This window comes from Cnephaeus nilssonii (genome assembly GCF_951640355.1).
Source record: "Cnephaeus nilssonii genome assembly, chromosome: 4".
Taxonomy (NCBI): domain Eukaryota; kingdom Metazoa; phylum Chordata; class Mammalia; order Chiroptera; family Vespertilionidae; genus Cnephaeus; species Cnephaeus nilssonii.
The window spans coordinates 85808352-85825240 of NC_137075.1; the positions used below are offsets into that span (position 1 = coordinate 85808352).

The 16889-nt window shown below is 51.7% G+C and overlaps 1 protein-coding gene across 10 annotated transcripts in view; it reads left to right on the forward strand.

The window, feature by feature from the left end:
- Positions 1-16889, forward strand: part of RGS6 (regulator of G protein signaling 6) — a 476765-nt gene that overhangs the window by 444163 nt on the left and 15713 nt on the right. For 4 of the 10 annotated variants that reach the window (XM_079768733.1, XM_079768734.1, XM_079768736.1 and 1 more), the window contains exons 16-17: positions 3266-3355; positions 6805-6858. In XM_079768733.1, the coding sequence (XP_079624859.1) occupies positions 3266-3355; positions 6805-6858 (144 nt within the window). Of the gene's footprint in view, positions 1-3265; positions 3356-6804; positions 6859-6985; positions 8147-16889 lie in introns of those variants that run through there. The other 6 variants (XM_079768738.1, XM_079768740.1, XM_079768741.1 and 3 more) reach the window with 4 other exon arrangements.

Sequence of the window (16889 nt, forward strand, 5' to 3'; positions counted from 1 at the left end):
TTCAGATGATTCAAGGGCCACCTAGCTATGTTGGCCACACAGAAGTGATGCCTTAGCTGAATAAGGAGACAGTGAGTCGTTTTTCCTCTTTGTTAACATTTGTACCTAAGATTTTTTTTTAATCTTTATTGTTGAAAGTATTACGTATGTCCCCCTCTATTCCCCCATTGACCCTTTCTAGCCCAACCCCACCCCCTGCCCCAGGCCTTCACCACCCTATTGTCTGTGTCCATGGGTTGTGCATATATGCATGCAAGTTCTTTGAATGATCTCTTCCGACCCCCACCTTCACTCTGAGATTTGACAGTCTGTTCCATGCTTCTATGTCTCTGAATCTATTTTGTTCATCACTTTATTTTGTTCATTAGATTACACATATGAGTGAGATCATGTGATACTTGTCTTTCTCTGATTGGCTTATTTCACTTAGCATGATACTCTCCAGGTCCCTCCATGCTGTCTCGAAGGGTAAGAAAGCGATCCTTCTTTTTTACTGCTGTACCTAAGAATTAAGTGCTAGGACAATTTAAAGAGACAAAAAATGCAAAGACCATCATGTCCCTCAGTCTGGGCCCTGAGGCCATCAGGATGGACCAGGATGCTCACATATGGGCTTCCCTGGGACTGAGCATGATCCCCACTCTCCTTCTGTGCAGAGAGCAGGAAGTGATCAGGTCATAAACCAAAACTAGTATGGAGCCGGCAAATGTGTTGAACGTTAAATTCAAAGAAGCATTTCTGTGAACCAAGAAACAATGTAAGTTCCACTAACATTTGACCCTATGTTGGATGCTATGCATAGATGAGATAAAAACATATTGTTCCCTCGAGGAACTTAAAACTAGAGTGGGCTGGACTTTGTCTGAAATTTACAGGAAAACAGCGAGGCATGTTCTCACTAAATGTATTAAATCTGAACACATCTGGACTATCAAACAGGCTCTGATCCAAGCCACTAGCTAATTCTGCTTGGCTCCCTGCAGTGGGCCCATTCCCATTAATAGGGTTGCACCTTGCTTTTATAAATATGAGGAAGAATGAAGCTGATGCCCAGACGGGTCTGCTTATGGTCCAACTGAAGATGCGTGGTGAGGGATTCACATGGGGCCCAAGGGGTTTTCTGCTCTCTGCTTTCACTTTCTTTTGTGGTGGGTAGGGAGAGGGTTTTGCCCCAGCTTCCTCTGGGATGTGCCAGCAGTCTGGCCAGGTATCTCTGAAATGTGCCTCCCTCCCACCGCTCCCCTGAGAAGAGTACCAGAGGAAGAGGTGCTTACGGACCAGTCCAGCACTCAGCTGAGCCATTTCCTCCCTGCCCAGCTCTCCCTTCTCCCGAGCACTGGAGCTCTGGTCCAGCTTCATAGGGTGAACTATGACGTGCATCCGGGAAGACGCTTCCTTACCAGGCCGGCTTCTGCCTGACAATCCCACCCGCCCTCCTCACGGGTCCTTTCCTGTGACAGCCAGGCTTCCTGAGCAGCTGAGCTATATTCCAGTTCAACTGATAAATAACCCTTTTTCAGTGGACAAACCCCCTCTTTTAATGAACCAGGCTTTCTCTGTCCTTAGTGAGGACAGATCTTTTAGGAAGGGACCAGGAGGCTATGGGGAAGTCAAGGGTGAAATTTGTTGCCAAATTCAGAATGTAAATACCTCTAGGAGCCCAGGAGAAGAGAAGGCACCATGCCACAGCATCTGTCCTCCTGGATGTGAGCCTCAGGCCTGGCATATTTGCCCACGTACCCCATGATCTGCTTCCAAGGGCACCGTTCCAGGATGAGCTGGTGGCCTGGACATGCACAACCGATCCAATTGTATCATTGCATGTGGAGTTCTTTTTTAATTAAACTTTTTATTTTGAGATGTTTCTGGATTACAGTGCAGTTGAAAGAAATAATACAGCCTGACTGGTGTGACTCAGTGGTTGAGCATTGAAGTATAAACCAGAAGATCACAGTTGGATTCCTGGTCAAGGCACATGCCCTGGTTGCAGGCTAGATTCCCAGTGTGGGGTGTGCAGGAGGCAGCCTATCAATGATTCTCTCTCATCATTGATGTTTCTATCTCTCTCTCCCTCTCCCTTCCTCCCTGAAATCAATATATATATTCTATCTAATAAAAGGGTAATATGCAAATTGACCATCGCTCCATGACAAAGATGGTGGTACCCACAGCCAATAAGGAGGGAGTATGCAAATTGACATGACAAAGATGGCGTTCTGCCCCGCCCCGGCTGCTCTGGGCCTTTGGGCAGCGTGCGCGCGCAGGCGCGGAGCAGCCAGGGCGGGGCGGGACGCCTGCTATTGGGGGGTGGGAGGGGGTGGGCGGGGGGGGGGGTGGAAGGAGCCATAGTAGGGTGGTAGGGCTGGAGCAAAGGCAGAAGGTGGCGGCCAGAGTGAAGGCCCAGGTCCCAGGTGCCAGAGGGAAGCTGGTGCCGGCAGCCAGGGGAAAGAAGGCCTATTCTTGCACGAATCTTCGTGCATCAGGCCTCTAGTGTGTGTGTGTGTGTGTGTGTGTGTGTGTTTTTAAGAAATAATACAGAGATATACCAGTTATCCAGTTTCCCCTAACGGTAACATGTGCAAAAATATAGTAAAACGTCATAGCCATGATATCAACATTGCTACATCCACCGAGTTTATCAGATTTCCTAATTTTGCCAGTACTCGTGTGTAATGTGTGTGTTTAGCTCTGTACAACATACAACTCTTTCACATGTGTAAGATGTGCTGAGATACAGAGCTAGTCCATCACCACAGAATCCTTCTATTGTCTTTTAATCACACCTCCCTTCCCTCTCCTTCCCTCTCCCATCTCTAATCTCTGGCAACCACTAATCTGTCATCTGTTTCTCTAACTTGTCACTCCAAGAACACTACATCAGTGGAGTCCTACAGTGCGTAGCCTTCTGGGGCTTTTTCACACACTGTAATTCCCTGAGGTTCAACCAAGTGGTTGAGTGTGTCAATAGTTTGTCCCTTCTCATTGCTCTGCCTGTGGTTTCATCATTAAGCAGTACTGCATCCTAACATGGCACCAAGAACACTATCCTCAAAGGCCTTTTATCCCAAGAGATACGATATGTCTTGTTTGGCGTTTCTGGGTGGGACAAAAACACAAGGCAAGCACGGTGCACGTTTTCCTAGGTGCACACACGCTTACCTCGGTTCATTCGTTTCTCCCCTAAAACGGTGGCTGGTTGGGTGGTAATCCCCTTTAGTATCGGCTGACAGTTCCTTCTTGTGTCTTTTGCCTCCTTCCCTCCCAGGAGCACATCTACAAGCTGATGAAGAGTGACAGCTATGCCCGCTTCCTCCGGTCAAATGCTTACCAGGACTTGCTGCTGGCCAAGAAGAAGGTATCTTTGGAAAGGGCAGGCTTGCCTTTCTTAGCACTATTGATCCTTGCCTGCTGCTTGCTGCTGGTGTGAAATGAGAATATCATCCCTTGAGTTTTATTTACCTTTTCTTTTCTTCTTTCCCTTCTCTATCTGCTCCCGCTCCAAGGGAAGACAGTTAGGATTGTCACCACCCCCAAGCCCATGGTGGCATCCTGTCTCCATGTGCTCATTACCTCCGTCTGCGTGCTGTGCCCTCAGCGGGGAGTGTGACCACAGTGGCTCAGGACAGGAGTACCGGGCCAGCAGGACACCAGTGAACCCCTTAGGAAATCAGAGAGAGCCCCTCTCTACGAAGTCCCCCCCACCCCACCCCACAGATTGTCTCTCCCTCACCAGCTCAGAGACGGAGAGAAAACCTTGTAGGTTTCAAGGGGGCCATCTGGCACCTGAAATCATTGCTGGGATCCTTCCCTCCTTGACACTCACTTCCTCTCCCTCACCCGCCCACAGTGCGTGTGTTTTCTCTTAACCAAGAAGTAGCCATATCCTAGCTCCTTCCCCCTTCTCCACTGAGAATTATGTCATGGTTCCCGGCAGCCCTTAGCACCTGGATTTGGGGACCCAGGCACCTTCAGCATGCAGGTGGTGAGGGGTGACCGAAGCAGGGATGAACTCATCTGGGTTCCTGGGAGGAGGGAAGGAAGAGTCGAGAGGGGCCTGGGGTCTGAGAGAGGGGAGGCTTGAAAAGTGGCTCATGACTTCTGCAAATACTCTGCACTTTCCAGCTCTGATCTGAGGCCCACGTGTGGCTAAGCGTGTCTCTCCTTGCACCACATTCCATGACTTCCATGCCATGCACCTTGAGGAATATACACATCTTCATCCTTTCTTCTCCGCTCCCAGCCTTCCAACCCCAGGCCCTCAGCACGTGGTGTCCATCGCCATGCTCTGTGGGCTGCCTCTGGGTCATGTAGCCTTTCTCCCTCTGTGTTCTGTCCACCTCCTGTGCCAGGGTCCTGTCTGCATATCTGGTTGGTACCACATAACTCCAGAGTCTCCACAAGCATATGTATTCTGCTCTCCTGCCCTTAGGGAGTCCTGAGGACATCCCTGAGGACAGTAAAGGACCCTGGAATAGCCAGATTGTCAGAAACCCAGCTTCTCAGGTGCCTCTCAGGTGCCACTGCTGTGATGGAGAATGTGAATCTTGGCCTCTTGCCAGTTCCCTGCAAGAGGATGGAGGTGGAGGGGCTGATACTCTGACAAGTGTGTGATGCCCATTTTTTTCAAGGAAGGTTATGGAGACTTTGGGTATCTCCAGCCCAAATCTCATGGGAGAATGTCAAAGTAAGTGTTTCTTATTCCTGTGGCTCAAGACCCAGAACTGATCACAATTTGGGGAAATCCTGAGGCTCTGAAGGCTGAGCTGCCTGGGCCTAGCAATACACCCAGCAGCAGCCAGAGGCCGTTCAGTCTCCTGTGGGTTTGAGCACAAAGAGAAAACGCAGCCCAGCTCTGGGAGGGGCTGGCATGACTGTGCCTACAGGTCCTCCCATAGAGGAGACTTCTCAGAGGAGGAACCTAGGGCCAACCCCCAAATTAAGGGCCATTTAATAGCCAGGGGTTAATTGTTTCCAAAAACAGTGAAACAGTGACAAAACTTGCCTTTCCCCCCACTTCTCCTGAGAGTCTCCAGGTGTGGACTGGATTTGTAACTCGGCACTTCCAGGTAGGCCTAGGATCTTCGGGTTTCAGGGATGGGCTTATAACTGTCCAGGTCATAAAAGGTGTGTGAGAGTCACACTTCCTGCAAAGAGAGGGGATATGAATGGGCCTCACTTTTCTGCTGAGAAAGGTCTGGAGACACAGCCTCTGGTCCTTCATCCCGGGCTCACCTTCTGTGCTAAGTATGGAAGGTAAGGTTAGTCACTTTGATGAACCAAGTTCCCAAGGAGCGAGTGAGCTGGGTTTTGACAGCTTCTCCAAGACAATTAAGCACCAGGCTCCTGGGAGAGGCTGTGTGAGGCAGAGGAACCCGATTGAGCCCAGCCGAGGGCTCCCCTTTGCCAGCAGCAACTCGGTCGCCACAGCCCAGGGATGACAGGCACAGGTCACTGGCTGCAGGGCCTGGGAGCCTGACGCGGCCAACTGTATGCCCTTGGGCCGCCCACTGTATTGAAGCTGAGTTCTGCCGGCCCCAGAGTGGACACTTGGTGTGTTACTCAGGGCCAAGCGTGGAAACTTTGGTCCCTTTGCCAGGAGAGAGACCAACCTGGCTCTGAGTGCTGGGTCCTTACGTCGTGTTTTCCTTCTACAATGCCCTGTCCGTCTTCGGGCAGCCAGCCGAGGGGACGGGGACATGACTGCCAAGGGAGCCCTCTGACCTGTCCACACGGGCAGGTGGCTGCTCTTGGCCATCCCCCTCTGCACCTGGCACATGCTGTATACCCACAGACCCGTGGCTGCTTCTTCGGCCCTCTAGTTCCCATTATTTGCTGTGTGTGTGTGTCCATGTGAGTGGGTATTCTCTCCAAATTTCCCAGTCTTGGGCTCTAGGCCCTGGGACAGGGATCTAGGATAAACTAGCAGGTCTTTGGGGTATAACTCTCTCCCCAAATAAGCAGAAAACCTGGGGAGAGAGTCAGTTGCACACCACACCGTCTCCTCCTCTGCTGGTAGTGAGCGCCTAGCCCTAGGGAGTGTCCACGGGCTTTGCCTCTTCTTGCCCCAGTTGCGGGCCCCTCAGCTAAGAGTTCCCTAGAAAATTCCGCCCCTCCTGCAGCTGTCTGTGAGTAAACCTTGGAAGGGGTCACCTGCCTGGGTACTGAGAGCATTTTCTTTCCAGAACCTTCCTCTGAAGCCCGAGTCCCTTTGCAAAGGACATGGGTAGAGCCTCCTTACTCTAAGGACCCAGAATGAGAGCCATTGGGGGGCCATGAAGGAGTCACTGAAGGCAGCAAACTTTCTCGCTGCATCTGGGCAGGAAAATCTCAGAGAAAGGTCATAACCCAGACCCTCAGCCACTTCTTGATGTCCCATCAGCACACCCTGCGGGCCCTGAGAGCTAATCTGTTCTATGTCCCCACTTGTCTCCCCCTTCCCTCTCCTGCACATGGGCAGTGCCAATGGAAAGCAGTGAGCAGACAGCCCCAACTGCTGCCTGGGGGCTGCAGAGCTGCTGTGGCTCCTACTGAGCCCCGAGGAAGTTTAATGAGCCCTGGAGGCCCACACTCTCTCCCCTCCCTGCTCCAAGGAGCAGCATCTCCCGGGGCTTCTGTTTCCTGTCTGCCCCACTGACCCCCGCACACAGCGCTGGCTGCTTCTCTCTTCCCGTTTCTGCGCCCTGTTTCGCTTTCTGTCCATTAGTTGCCGCTGTGCTGTTTGGAAACCACGTGTAAGCTGAAGATTTTTTTTTTTCTGTATTTTTCTCCCTACCTTTTTTTTTTCTTTGTTTGTTTTTCCTAAAGCCAGAAAGTGAGCAAGGTCGTAGAACTTCCTTAGAAAAGTTCACTCGCAGTGTGGTAAGTTCAGCCGGTTTTGTTCCCTCACGTGCCTTTGGTTTTCTCAGTTCTTTTATGTTGTCCTTCCCTCTGGGGTGGGAGGGAGTCCAGTGCTTTCCCCCTCAACACATCCCTTTTCTTTTGCAAGTGTCTGCAGCTTCACTTCTAGGGATGGATTTGCAAAAGACCCAGCGGCTCCCTCTGCAGAAGGTGCACACCCGACCGCCAGCCTCGAGCTTCGCATTTGACCTTCCGTGCAGGGCTCCGAGGAGAAAGGACCTGCCCGCCGCCCTGGGGGCTGCGCGGTTTGTGCATCTTCTGCAGCAGCCCAGGGAGAAGGCCATCGAACTGTCTCACGAAATAAATTGGCTCGGAACCGTAGCTCATCTATAAAAACATTCCAAATTTCCCTCTGTGAACGCCGGCAGGCCCGCGGGAGCGGGCCGCGAGCTGCTGCTGCTGTGTAGGCGGCTTTCGTGTGCGCAGGAGGTGGCCGTGCTGCATGGGTTCTGGCGATGTGGGCTAGCTGGCGTGTGTTAGTGGCCTCTGCATGACTTACAGTCCTCGTCAGCCTCATGTGCGTAGTGTGACAGGGCGAAGAAAGCAGGTGGCCCTGGGGGAGGAGGGGGGAAAGCAGGTCCCTTTTCTGTCCCTGCACTCCCAGGGACAAGGCCTTGAGGGAGTCACGATGGGCTGCAGGTTCACCGTTGCTGTAAGGAAGAGGCCTTACCCCATGCGCACTGAGTTTAGATGAGGTAGAGATTGTTGCAGTGGCACATAGGAGACCCCATGGTAACAGGTGAGAGTGCAGAAGGAATAGTCTTCCCATGGTGCACAGCGGAGATTCGGTTCTATGGTCTATAGAACAGCACAGACCCTTCTCTCCTTTCCAGGCCGTTCTCTGTAAGATCTGGGCATGGGACTTGGTGCACAGAATCAGTCCCACTCATTCACTTACCTGTCATTCACTTACAAGCAGCTGAGTGCCTGGGCCCCAGCCTGCGCTGTTAATATCAAACCAGAGGGAACCAGCGTGGCAGCCGGGAGCAGGGATCCCACAAATGGAACTGGCCACTCTTCTCTTCCCAAGGGTAGAGCCCTCTGATGCCCATTTGCCTTTTCCCCTCTCTGTTGAAGAGAGAAGTCCTTGTAAAACCTGACAACTGCGTGATTAGCATCTTTACTTCATCCTTTTAGCATAAAATCTAAGAATTCTGGGTTGAAAGCAACCTAGTTGTTTACCTCGGTGAAACTAGAGGCACGTTAGCTGAATTTAAACATTATTTTGAATTTGCTAGATGTAAACATCATAGTGGCCCTAGTAGATGACAATTAAAATATGGGTGCTCATCTTTTCTCTTCTTTGGTCTCCCTCTCTATGGTCTTTCCTCCTGAAAAGTCAGAACTTACAGAATGTGAGGCCTGCTGGTCCCCTGTCTGTCTTCATGGCTGGCTTGCCACAGCCATGTGATTTCACACCCCAGTTTGGCTCAGTGGATAGAGTGTCGGTCTGCAGACAAAAGGGTCCCAGGTTGGATTCCGATCAAGGACATGTACCTTGGTTGCAGTCTCCTCCCCGGCCCGGGCCCTGGTCAGGGCTCATGCAGGAGGCAACCAATCGATGTGTTTCTCTCACATCGATATTTCTCTTTGTCTTTCCCTCTCTCTTCCACTCTCCCTAAAAATCAATGGAAAAATATCCTCAGGTGAGGATTAACAGGAAAATAAAAAAGGTGCCACAGGCTGTCTAAGGCGCGGCCTGATAGAGAATGGTAGGAACCTATTCCTCTCCGTCTCTTTTGAGCCAGGGTGTGTGGGCAGAGGATACTTAGGGATTTTGTGGACAGGCCCTGAGTATACTATAAGGCAACTTGGACTGTCAGTGGAGACTGGGAAGGCAGAATCCCCAGAGCCCCATGGAGGCCCTCCAGGTTGACCGCAGGAGCCAAAGGTGTGAGAGAGGAAGACCGGTATTAAGACAAGACATCCAAAGATCTCCAGGCTGCTTTGCATGAGAAGTGGGTATCAGGAAAGGCGAGAATAATCTCGCAGAAGCTCTGGGAAGAGCATTGATCGATGTCCCTTCATCCCAGAAGTGGTGTTGGTTCAGTGGGCCTCCAAGGTCGGTTAACAAAGCGTTTGGAATGAGAAAGCACCAGACACCTTCCCAGCGTCTGGAGTGTGCACAGGGGAGATTTTATAGAGGTGTCTTCAGGGCCGGCTGAAGGAGAATTCCCAAACGCTTGAAACTTTTAGCATCTATATGATAAAAGGCCCAAACTTAAAAAAAAAAAATCCTAAATTTCCTGCTGTTCTTTTATGAAGACTTTAGTGTGTGGTGCGTTCTGGCGCTTTAGTTCCAGTGGTGGAAATGGAGATGGATTTGCACTAATCCATCCATGCTCCTTGTGCTTTAGGGATGACACCTCATCCCCACGAGAGGCGGCTGAGTTTGAGGGAACAGCCCGTGGCCATAGAACAATGGCAACTCTCAGGGTATTTGAGGCTGGATCCCAAGAACTTGGTCTCAACAGCCCAGGGTTCTAATCAGCCAATATGCCTGTGCTTGATTTCTATAAAAGGGGGTCTACCTGAATATTTCATCTGCTACATACTGTGAACTATAAAACTCAATGAAAGGCTAGTTCAATACCATTGTCACGGTGCTGGGAAAGATGTATGGAAAGACCATCCATGTCCTAGGGCTAATAATGGGAAAATGAGGGCGTGAAGCTGGGCGGCTCATGGATCAAGGATATGAGACCAGCTGCTATTTAGGACTAATTGGTAGCAAGAAATGTTGGTCTTGGTGGTTGGTTAGCTCAGTCAACTAGCTTCTTATCACGACTGAAATCTGAATCCAAATTTCTCCCATGCCAATGTCCTTTCTTTTCTTGGAAAAGGAGGGACATTTGGAGAAAGCAAATTGTTCTTTCCAAGTCTCAGGTGTATCTTGAACAGAGGGATTACCTGTTGAAGGTGCAGATGCCCCCTTTTACATGAGATCCTGGAGGGCTGTCTAATGCAGTTCATGGGTGCCGCTAGGGCCATGCTCCTTTGTGTGCAGAAGGGGCCTTGCAACCCCCAAAAGAGGCAGTTCTGTGTGAGCTTCTCCTTCCAATAGAAGTTTCCTTCTGAGTCACCCAGACCTTGAATATACAAGGCCAATGTCTGGGGATAGGCTGGGCCAAGCATTGTGTGGTTTTGGCGACTGGGACCACCAAGCCTGTGCAAAGCCCTGCTTACTTGACAGGGAAGACCCAGGTTCAGAACCAAACATAACTGAAAGTCGTGGCATGGCGCAACTAGCCCATATTGCAGCTCTATCAGAAACAGAAACAGGACCATGGCGGTCCTGGTCCGGGAAACACCCATCTCAGGAAGAACCATAACACATGGCAGCTTCTCAAAGGCAACCCCAGACATGGCCTCCCGTCAAATGAATGGAGCCTGTCTCTCCCTGGCCCTGTCTGCAGGAAGCTTCCTTTCACAGTGGCTATAAAATATGAGAGCCACAGTAGGAAACATCTGGCCCACCACTGTGGTTACTTTAGCCTCACCAGCCATCTTCTTTCGGGTTATTTGGTGGGAAGTCCGAGGCATTACTGACGGGGGGAGGAGGAAGGTTCTCAAACTAAAGACCACTTCCTGCCACTCAGCGCCAACCAGCCTGCCATTCCCTGCCGTCTTCCTGATTTTGCAGTTGACAGATGTGAGGGTGACCAGAGCTGCAGGGCTCACCCTCCCCGTTCTCTCTTAGGCATACTCATTACTTCAGGGTCTACCACAGAGTGGGGCAGGCCTCCCAGGAGCTGACTCTGACATAGAGGACCAGGGGGACAGATGGGAGGAGGCAAGAGGATGCAAAGGGCCGTTAGCCAAGACTCAAGAGTAGTGATTAGATTGTCTCTTCAGGGGAAGGTGGCCAAAGCCATCAGCTTGGGGAGGAGAAGCTAGAGAAACTCCCCTGCTCCTTAGGTGCAGTTCCTCAGAGTGATGGCACTTAAATTAGGAGAAGTGGCAGCTCCAAGTGACGCTGGCATTAGCCTCCCTGGACACCTTGGCCTGGGAACTCAGTCGAATCCTCAGCTACCCTCTTGAGAGCCTCATCAGCTGTAACCTTGGGCTCCAAAGATGGGACATGGGCCCACACAGGAGGCCACAGAGGAGGGTGGAGATGACGACCAGGACCAGGTCACCCCTTCCTAAGAGAACGTCACAGTTGAGCTTTGTCAAGGTGCTCCTTGGACTTGAAACAGCAAGGGCGGGGGGCTGAGGGAGCCTTCGTATGTGCCCAGTGGCATCTCGGCAACAGGCCTTTCTGTCCTGCCTGCCAAGGAATGCAGCAGGAAAGTCAGATGGAGATCAGGAAGCTCTGGGAGCCAACTGTCACCCACCCTCCCCCTCCCCCTCCCCCTCCCCACCTGCCCTTTCCTCCCTCCCCAGCTAAAGCCAAGGAAAAGCTAATGAGAACTAAAAAGCCAGCAGCTCATCCCCTCCCCCACCCCTCCCAGGTAGCTCTGCAGGAAGAAACCCCTGCTCCAGGCCCAGGTGCTGAGCCAGAAGTGGATGACCGAGGCCCCTGGCAGGCAAGGCAGAGGGCAGATGCCCAGGGTGTTCAGCCAACCTGGCATCAGCAGCTCCCTCCCGGAGGAGGTTGCTTTCCCCTCCCCCTCAGCCAGTCGTGGGGACAGCATGCACTCGGGTGGAATGAGTTTGCAAATCTAGACCCAGCAGAGGCTCCAGAGGGCTTCGACCACAGTTGAAAAATTACTTTCCAGCCTTTAGCAAGGGACAGCTGGCTAAAATTCTTTACACAGGGTTGGTCTTGATTGCAAACAGTCCTTCGGCCCCTTGGGAACCACTGGGTCACAGACTCAATGGCCAGCATCTCCCATATCAGAGACCCAAGATCCAGCGGTAGTGAAACCCCACCTGCCTGCCGATGGAGGTGGACTTCCATAGCGGTATTTGGGAGGGATTGCATGAAAAGCTTCCTCTTTGGGACAGTGAGGACTTCTCCTAGGACTCCGTGAAACTCCTCAGCAGCCCCCACGCAGAATGGTTCCTACGAGCTGTGTGGCCTCAGGCAAATCACTAGCCCTCTCTGAGCATGGTCTTCTCTGTACAATGGCTTGGGCTAGATCATCTGCATGGACTTTTCCAGCTGGTAGTGTCTTCAGGTCCGTGCTTCTCTCCATCCTGAGATTTCTCCTGATCTCCATCTGACTTTCCTGCTGTGCTAGTCATTCTCTGAATGAGAGAGGAGCTGCCTTCCTGCCTGGGAAGTGGCTGCAGCCTTTGAGGCCTGGAAATAAGCCATGGAGAGCATTGAGTTGGGTGTGTATTTAAAATTTTTTGACAGGATTGGAGGATAAAGAGCCAGAACCGAGAGTGCCGCAGGCTGCCTAAGCCACAGGCTCGCTCCCTGCATTGCCCAGGGCTCCCTCTCACACTGTGACCCCAGGAGGGCAACTGCCAGTTCTGCAGTCCCCTGCCTCCTGAGATGGACAACCAGCCGGGTGTGTCGGTGGTGGGGGGCGAGGTCAGCCGGGCAGAGGAGTGGGCTCCAGTGTGGGTGCTGCCGCCTCACAGTGCATTGTGGGGCATAGAAAGGAGTGAAAGTGAGCATTTGAGGACCTCAGAGTCACTCTGCTGCTCACCTGCCACCGCACTTTCCCGTTCCCTGGAGACCTCTGGGCCAGCTTGTCACGCACTGTCCTCTCTTAGAACTGGACAAAATGAGGGCCCAGAGCCCCTGTAACCCTGCCCACAGTCAGTGGTGGGTTAGGTCTCCCTGGTCCCTACCCGCCCTCTCCATCTTGGCTCCAAGTAAAGCTGAAAAAGTATATTTAATATTCTAATTTTGGCCCATCTAGTATGGCTCTGTGGTTGAGCGTCGGCCAACCAGGAGGTCAGGGCACATGCCCAGTGTGGGCTTAATCCCCAGAGTGGGCCATATAGGAGGCAGCCAATCAATGATTCTCATAGTTGATGTTTCTCTCTCTCCCTCTCCCTTCCTCTCTGAAATCAATGAAAGAATATATATATATATATATATATATATATATATATATATATATTTTAATAATATATATAATTTTGTAGCTAAAAAAATGAAAATGTCTATTTTCTATAAACAAACTATTAAATGTAAGACAACTGAATCAGCGTGGCTGGTGGATACAGAGAAGACAAAACAATGAAGTGATTCAATGTGGTGGGGGATGGAGGCTTCTTCTGAAACTCTGGGGAGGAGTGAGGTTTTTACTTATCAAAAAGGGTCAGAGATTGTCATTTGTGAGTAGCTCAGCCCTGGGCCCTGCCACTTTTTTAGAACAAGGACCGACGTCCCTCCTTCCCCCCACCAGCTGTTTCAGTTGATGCTTCAACATGTCAACCAAAAGCAGCAAAAACGCCCTCCCTGTGGAGTGCCACTTAGAGAAAAAGCACAGCGTGACAGCCCCCACACGTGGGGACACGGGAAGAGCAAGGTTCTTCTGGCCCCTCCCTGCCTCTCCCCCACCCAGGCCCCTCCTGCCTTCCCCTGACCCCGAGTGCGAGCAGTCAAGTGCAAACCCAAGTCCTCTGAGGCAGAAAGGCACAGCTGTGTGTTTACAGCCACTGATTCGGATCCAATCGCATCCCCTGCCCGTCTCCGCAAGGCAGGCTGGGGCACACTGTGTGTGCGTGCCAGGCGGGAATCTATTTCGGGAGGTGACCTGCAGCCCTTTGCCACCACAGAGCCCTCCTCCCATCCCCCACTCAGGAAAGGCATCCTTCTAGAAGGAGCTTTCAGCCTGTCCCTTGTCACTCATCCAGTCAGACTTCTGACAGCTCCGGCCTCCCATCTGTCCAGTGAGAAGACAGAGAGTGAAGGTGACTGCAGGGCCCTCCACAGCATGGACAGCAGGACGTGAAGACCACTCGGGGACAGGAGGGAGGAGGCCCCTCTGTCCTGTCAGGGGGGCAGTGGCACCACCTAGAGGGCAGGAGAGCGAAACCTCCAGGAGTTAGGCCGCAGAACAGCAGGAACCTAGGGAGGGGACGAAGCTGCCACAGACAAGGTCAGGAACCCAACTGCGCCTGTGCCCGACTGGAGAGTGAGAGGTCAGAGAGCTTCAGGACTAAGGACTTGGAAGGCTGAGAAGTGAGACCTCCACCGCATCCCCCCGAAATGAGCTCCTGGGAAAACCACTTGGCAGTGTCCCCTTTTTTAAGCAGCAAATGAGTATCTTGGGTTGTAATGGAGTTTGGGGAGCATGGCATTCTGGAAGGAGGGCGGATACAAATCCGTACACAGAAACGATCTGTAAAACGTTGCTATGAAGCAGAATGGCAAGTAGGACAATGAGTTTTCAGTCTAGTGAGGTTCCCCCAAGGACAAGGAGAGAAAGGCCCTTGGGTGTTTGTTCAGCGGTTGCAGGGTGGAGGGAGGGTGGACAGGGTTGGGACTGTATTGCGGTGGCAGGGGCCAAATGGCAGCGGTTCCTCCATGGCCCTGAGTCACGGTCAAATCACTTTGGCCTGAGCAATGGCACCACAGCCCCAAGCAGGGATGGTCTGGCCTGTGTGATATCTGGCAGGAACTCCCCACACCCTCCTATCAGCCTGGCTTACTATAGAAGGATGACTAACATAATGACGTCCTCTCCTCCAGAAACTATTTGTGACCTGCTATTAGTCCACTGAGGTTGAAAATAATGTCCATTTCTGTCCCTCTCCCTGCCAATCTACTCCCCCTGTGTTTGCCCATAAGTAGGTAAAACAATATATCCACAGTGTCTCAATGGCTAGTAAGAGGGTAAATCCACCTATCTATAATAATAAAAGCATAATATGCTAATTAGACCAGACGACCTTTTGGACGAAGCCAGGGCTGCAAGGGCTGAGGCAAGCTGCTGTGACTGTGAGGGCCAAGCCCCTTGCATGAATTTCGTGCATTGGGCCTCTAGTATATATATAAAAGCCTAATATGCAAATTGTCCTTAACTGGGAGACTGATTGCTTGCTATGACGTGCGCTGACCACCAGGGGGTGGCACAGAATGAAGGGAAGCCCCGGCCAGTGGCCAGAAGGCCCCAATCAGCCCCGATCGCCAGCCAGGCCTAGGGACCCTACCCATGCACGAATTTTGTGCACCGGGCCTCTAGTAGATCTATATCAACAGGAAAGATAACTTCTGTTGCAGCCACAAGGGTCCAGCCACAGCCCTGTCCTATCCAATGTCCTTTTTGATGACTTGGATGAAGAGACAAACATGCCAATCCTATTCAAAGACCCAAACCTGGAAGGTTTTGCTCATTTGGCAGATAATGAAATTATATTTGAAAAGTTTCTCCCTCAGGTGGGATAATGGGTCACAAACAACTAGATAAAATTTAACCAGATAAAATTTATGTTAAAAAAGAATTCACGACTAGAGGATGGCATTTGAATTTTTCACTGAAAGTCAAGTCAAAAAGGAAATTCTGGGGTTGTAGTTGACTGTGTGCTTAATGTAAGCAAAAGCAGGATGCAGCCATTTTTTTAAAAAACAACTTTAGGCTGCAGTGACAAATGGGGCGTGGTCAGAAGACAGAAGCGATTCACTGCCCTCTGTGCTGCTCTAGACCGTGTTGAGTCTGGGTTCTAAGCCCCCACATTTTATCAAGAACTTTAACAATCTAGAAAAGTTCAGAAGGAATAACTGGGGCTTCTGGAAGCCATGTCAGCTGAGAGTGAAGTAGAAAAGATGTTTAGCCCCTAAAGCAGTGATGGCGAACCTATGACACGCGTGTCAGCACTGACACGCGTAGCCATTTCTGATGACACGCAGCCGCATGCCGAGGATGAAACATTTGCGACTAGAGTCTTGGAGTTAGTTTTTTCCTCAAAGTGACACACTACCCGAGTTATGCTCAGTTTTTTGGCGAAGTTTGACACACCAAGCTCAAAAGGTTGCCCATCACTGCCCTAAAGAGACTCGATAACCACCGTGAGACATACCTATTTGTCTTCCAGAGTGAGTGGACATTTCTGTATTGTTCCAAACAAAGCTAGAATAAATGGGGAAAAGGTATGGGGAGGGTCACTGTACTGCAGCATAGTCTAACAGTAGCAACTTCCCAGCAATGGAACGTGTCACCTCAAGGAACAGTGAGCTCCCTGGAAACACTCCAGCTGAATGGCCAAGTGTACTGCAGAGTAGGTTCCACGTTGGATTCCAGCATTTCTTCCATCTGGAATCCTCCGATGCAGCGTCTGTTCAGTGGGTCCTGCTGCATTTTATTCTGTGGTTTATGAATAAGCCGCGGAAAAGAATGGATCCTATGGAGGGAGTTTGCTGCGACTGGAGGAGAGGGATCCAGGAGTCGGGTCAGCCTCTGCCTTGAGGGTGAAAAAGCCAGATGGCGACACCCTGAGAGCAAGGGCGGCTCTCCGGAAGTGGGATTGCTGCCCTCCCCATGTCACCCTTGCCTTCTGGAGGCTTTTGTGTGCAGGGTTGTTTGTTTTTCAAGGCAATTGCTGCTGCTGCTGCTGCTGCTGCTGCTGCTGCTGCTGCTGCTGCTGCTGCAGCTGAGCCCTGGGCAACAGGGCTCGCCTCGGCCCTGGATGCCCCAGGGAGGTCAGTGAGCAGAGGGCACGGGCGCCCGCTGGCGCAGGGAAGCTGAGCGGCCGAGGGCAGTCAGGCGGAGCACAGCTGGGTGGGCATGCACGGAGGGCACCCTGGCTCTGCGTTGGAGAAAGCTTGGCCTGCCATTATTCCCACCCAGAAGAGGTATTTTGTTGAAAGCAGAACAGATGATAAAGCCAGCTGCACATTTCAGGTGGGCAAGTTGCCACCGAAAGCCTCTGCCTGGCCAGGGGCAGAACGTGCCCCGAGGCCCCAGACTGTGGGGACGCTGCCTCCCGGGCCCTCCCCCGGCCCTGCCTGGAGGCTCCTCCTCAGCCCAGCGCAGGGGAAGGAAGGGCTCTCTCCAGCCTCCTGAGGACCAGCCCCGTTCAAAGACTCTCCCTGTCCCCGGGCTGCGCCAGGGCTGCTTTCAGCTCATCATGGGACTGAATCGTTA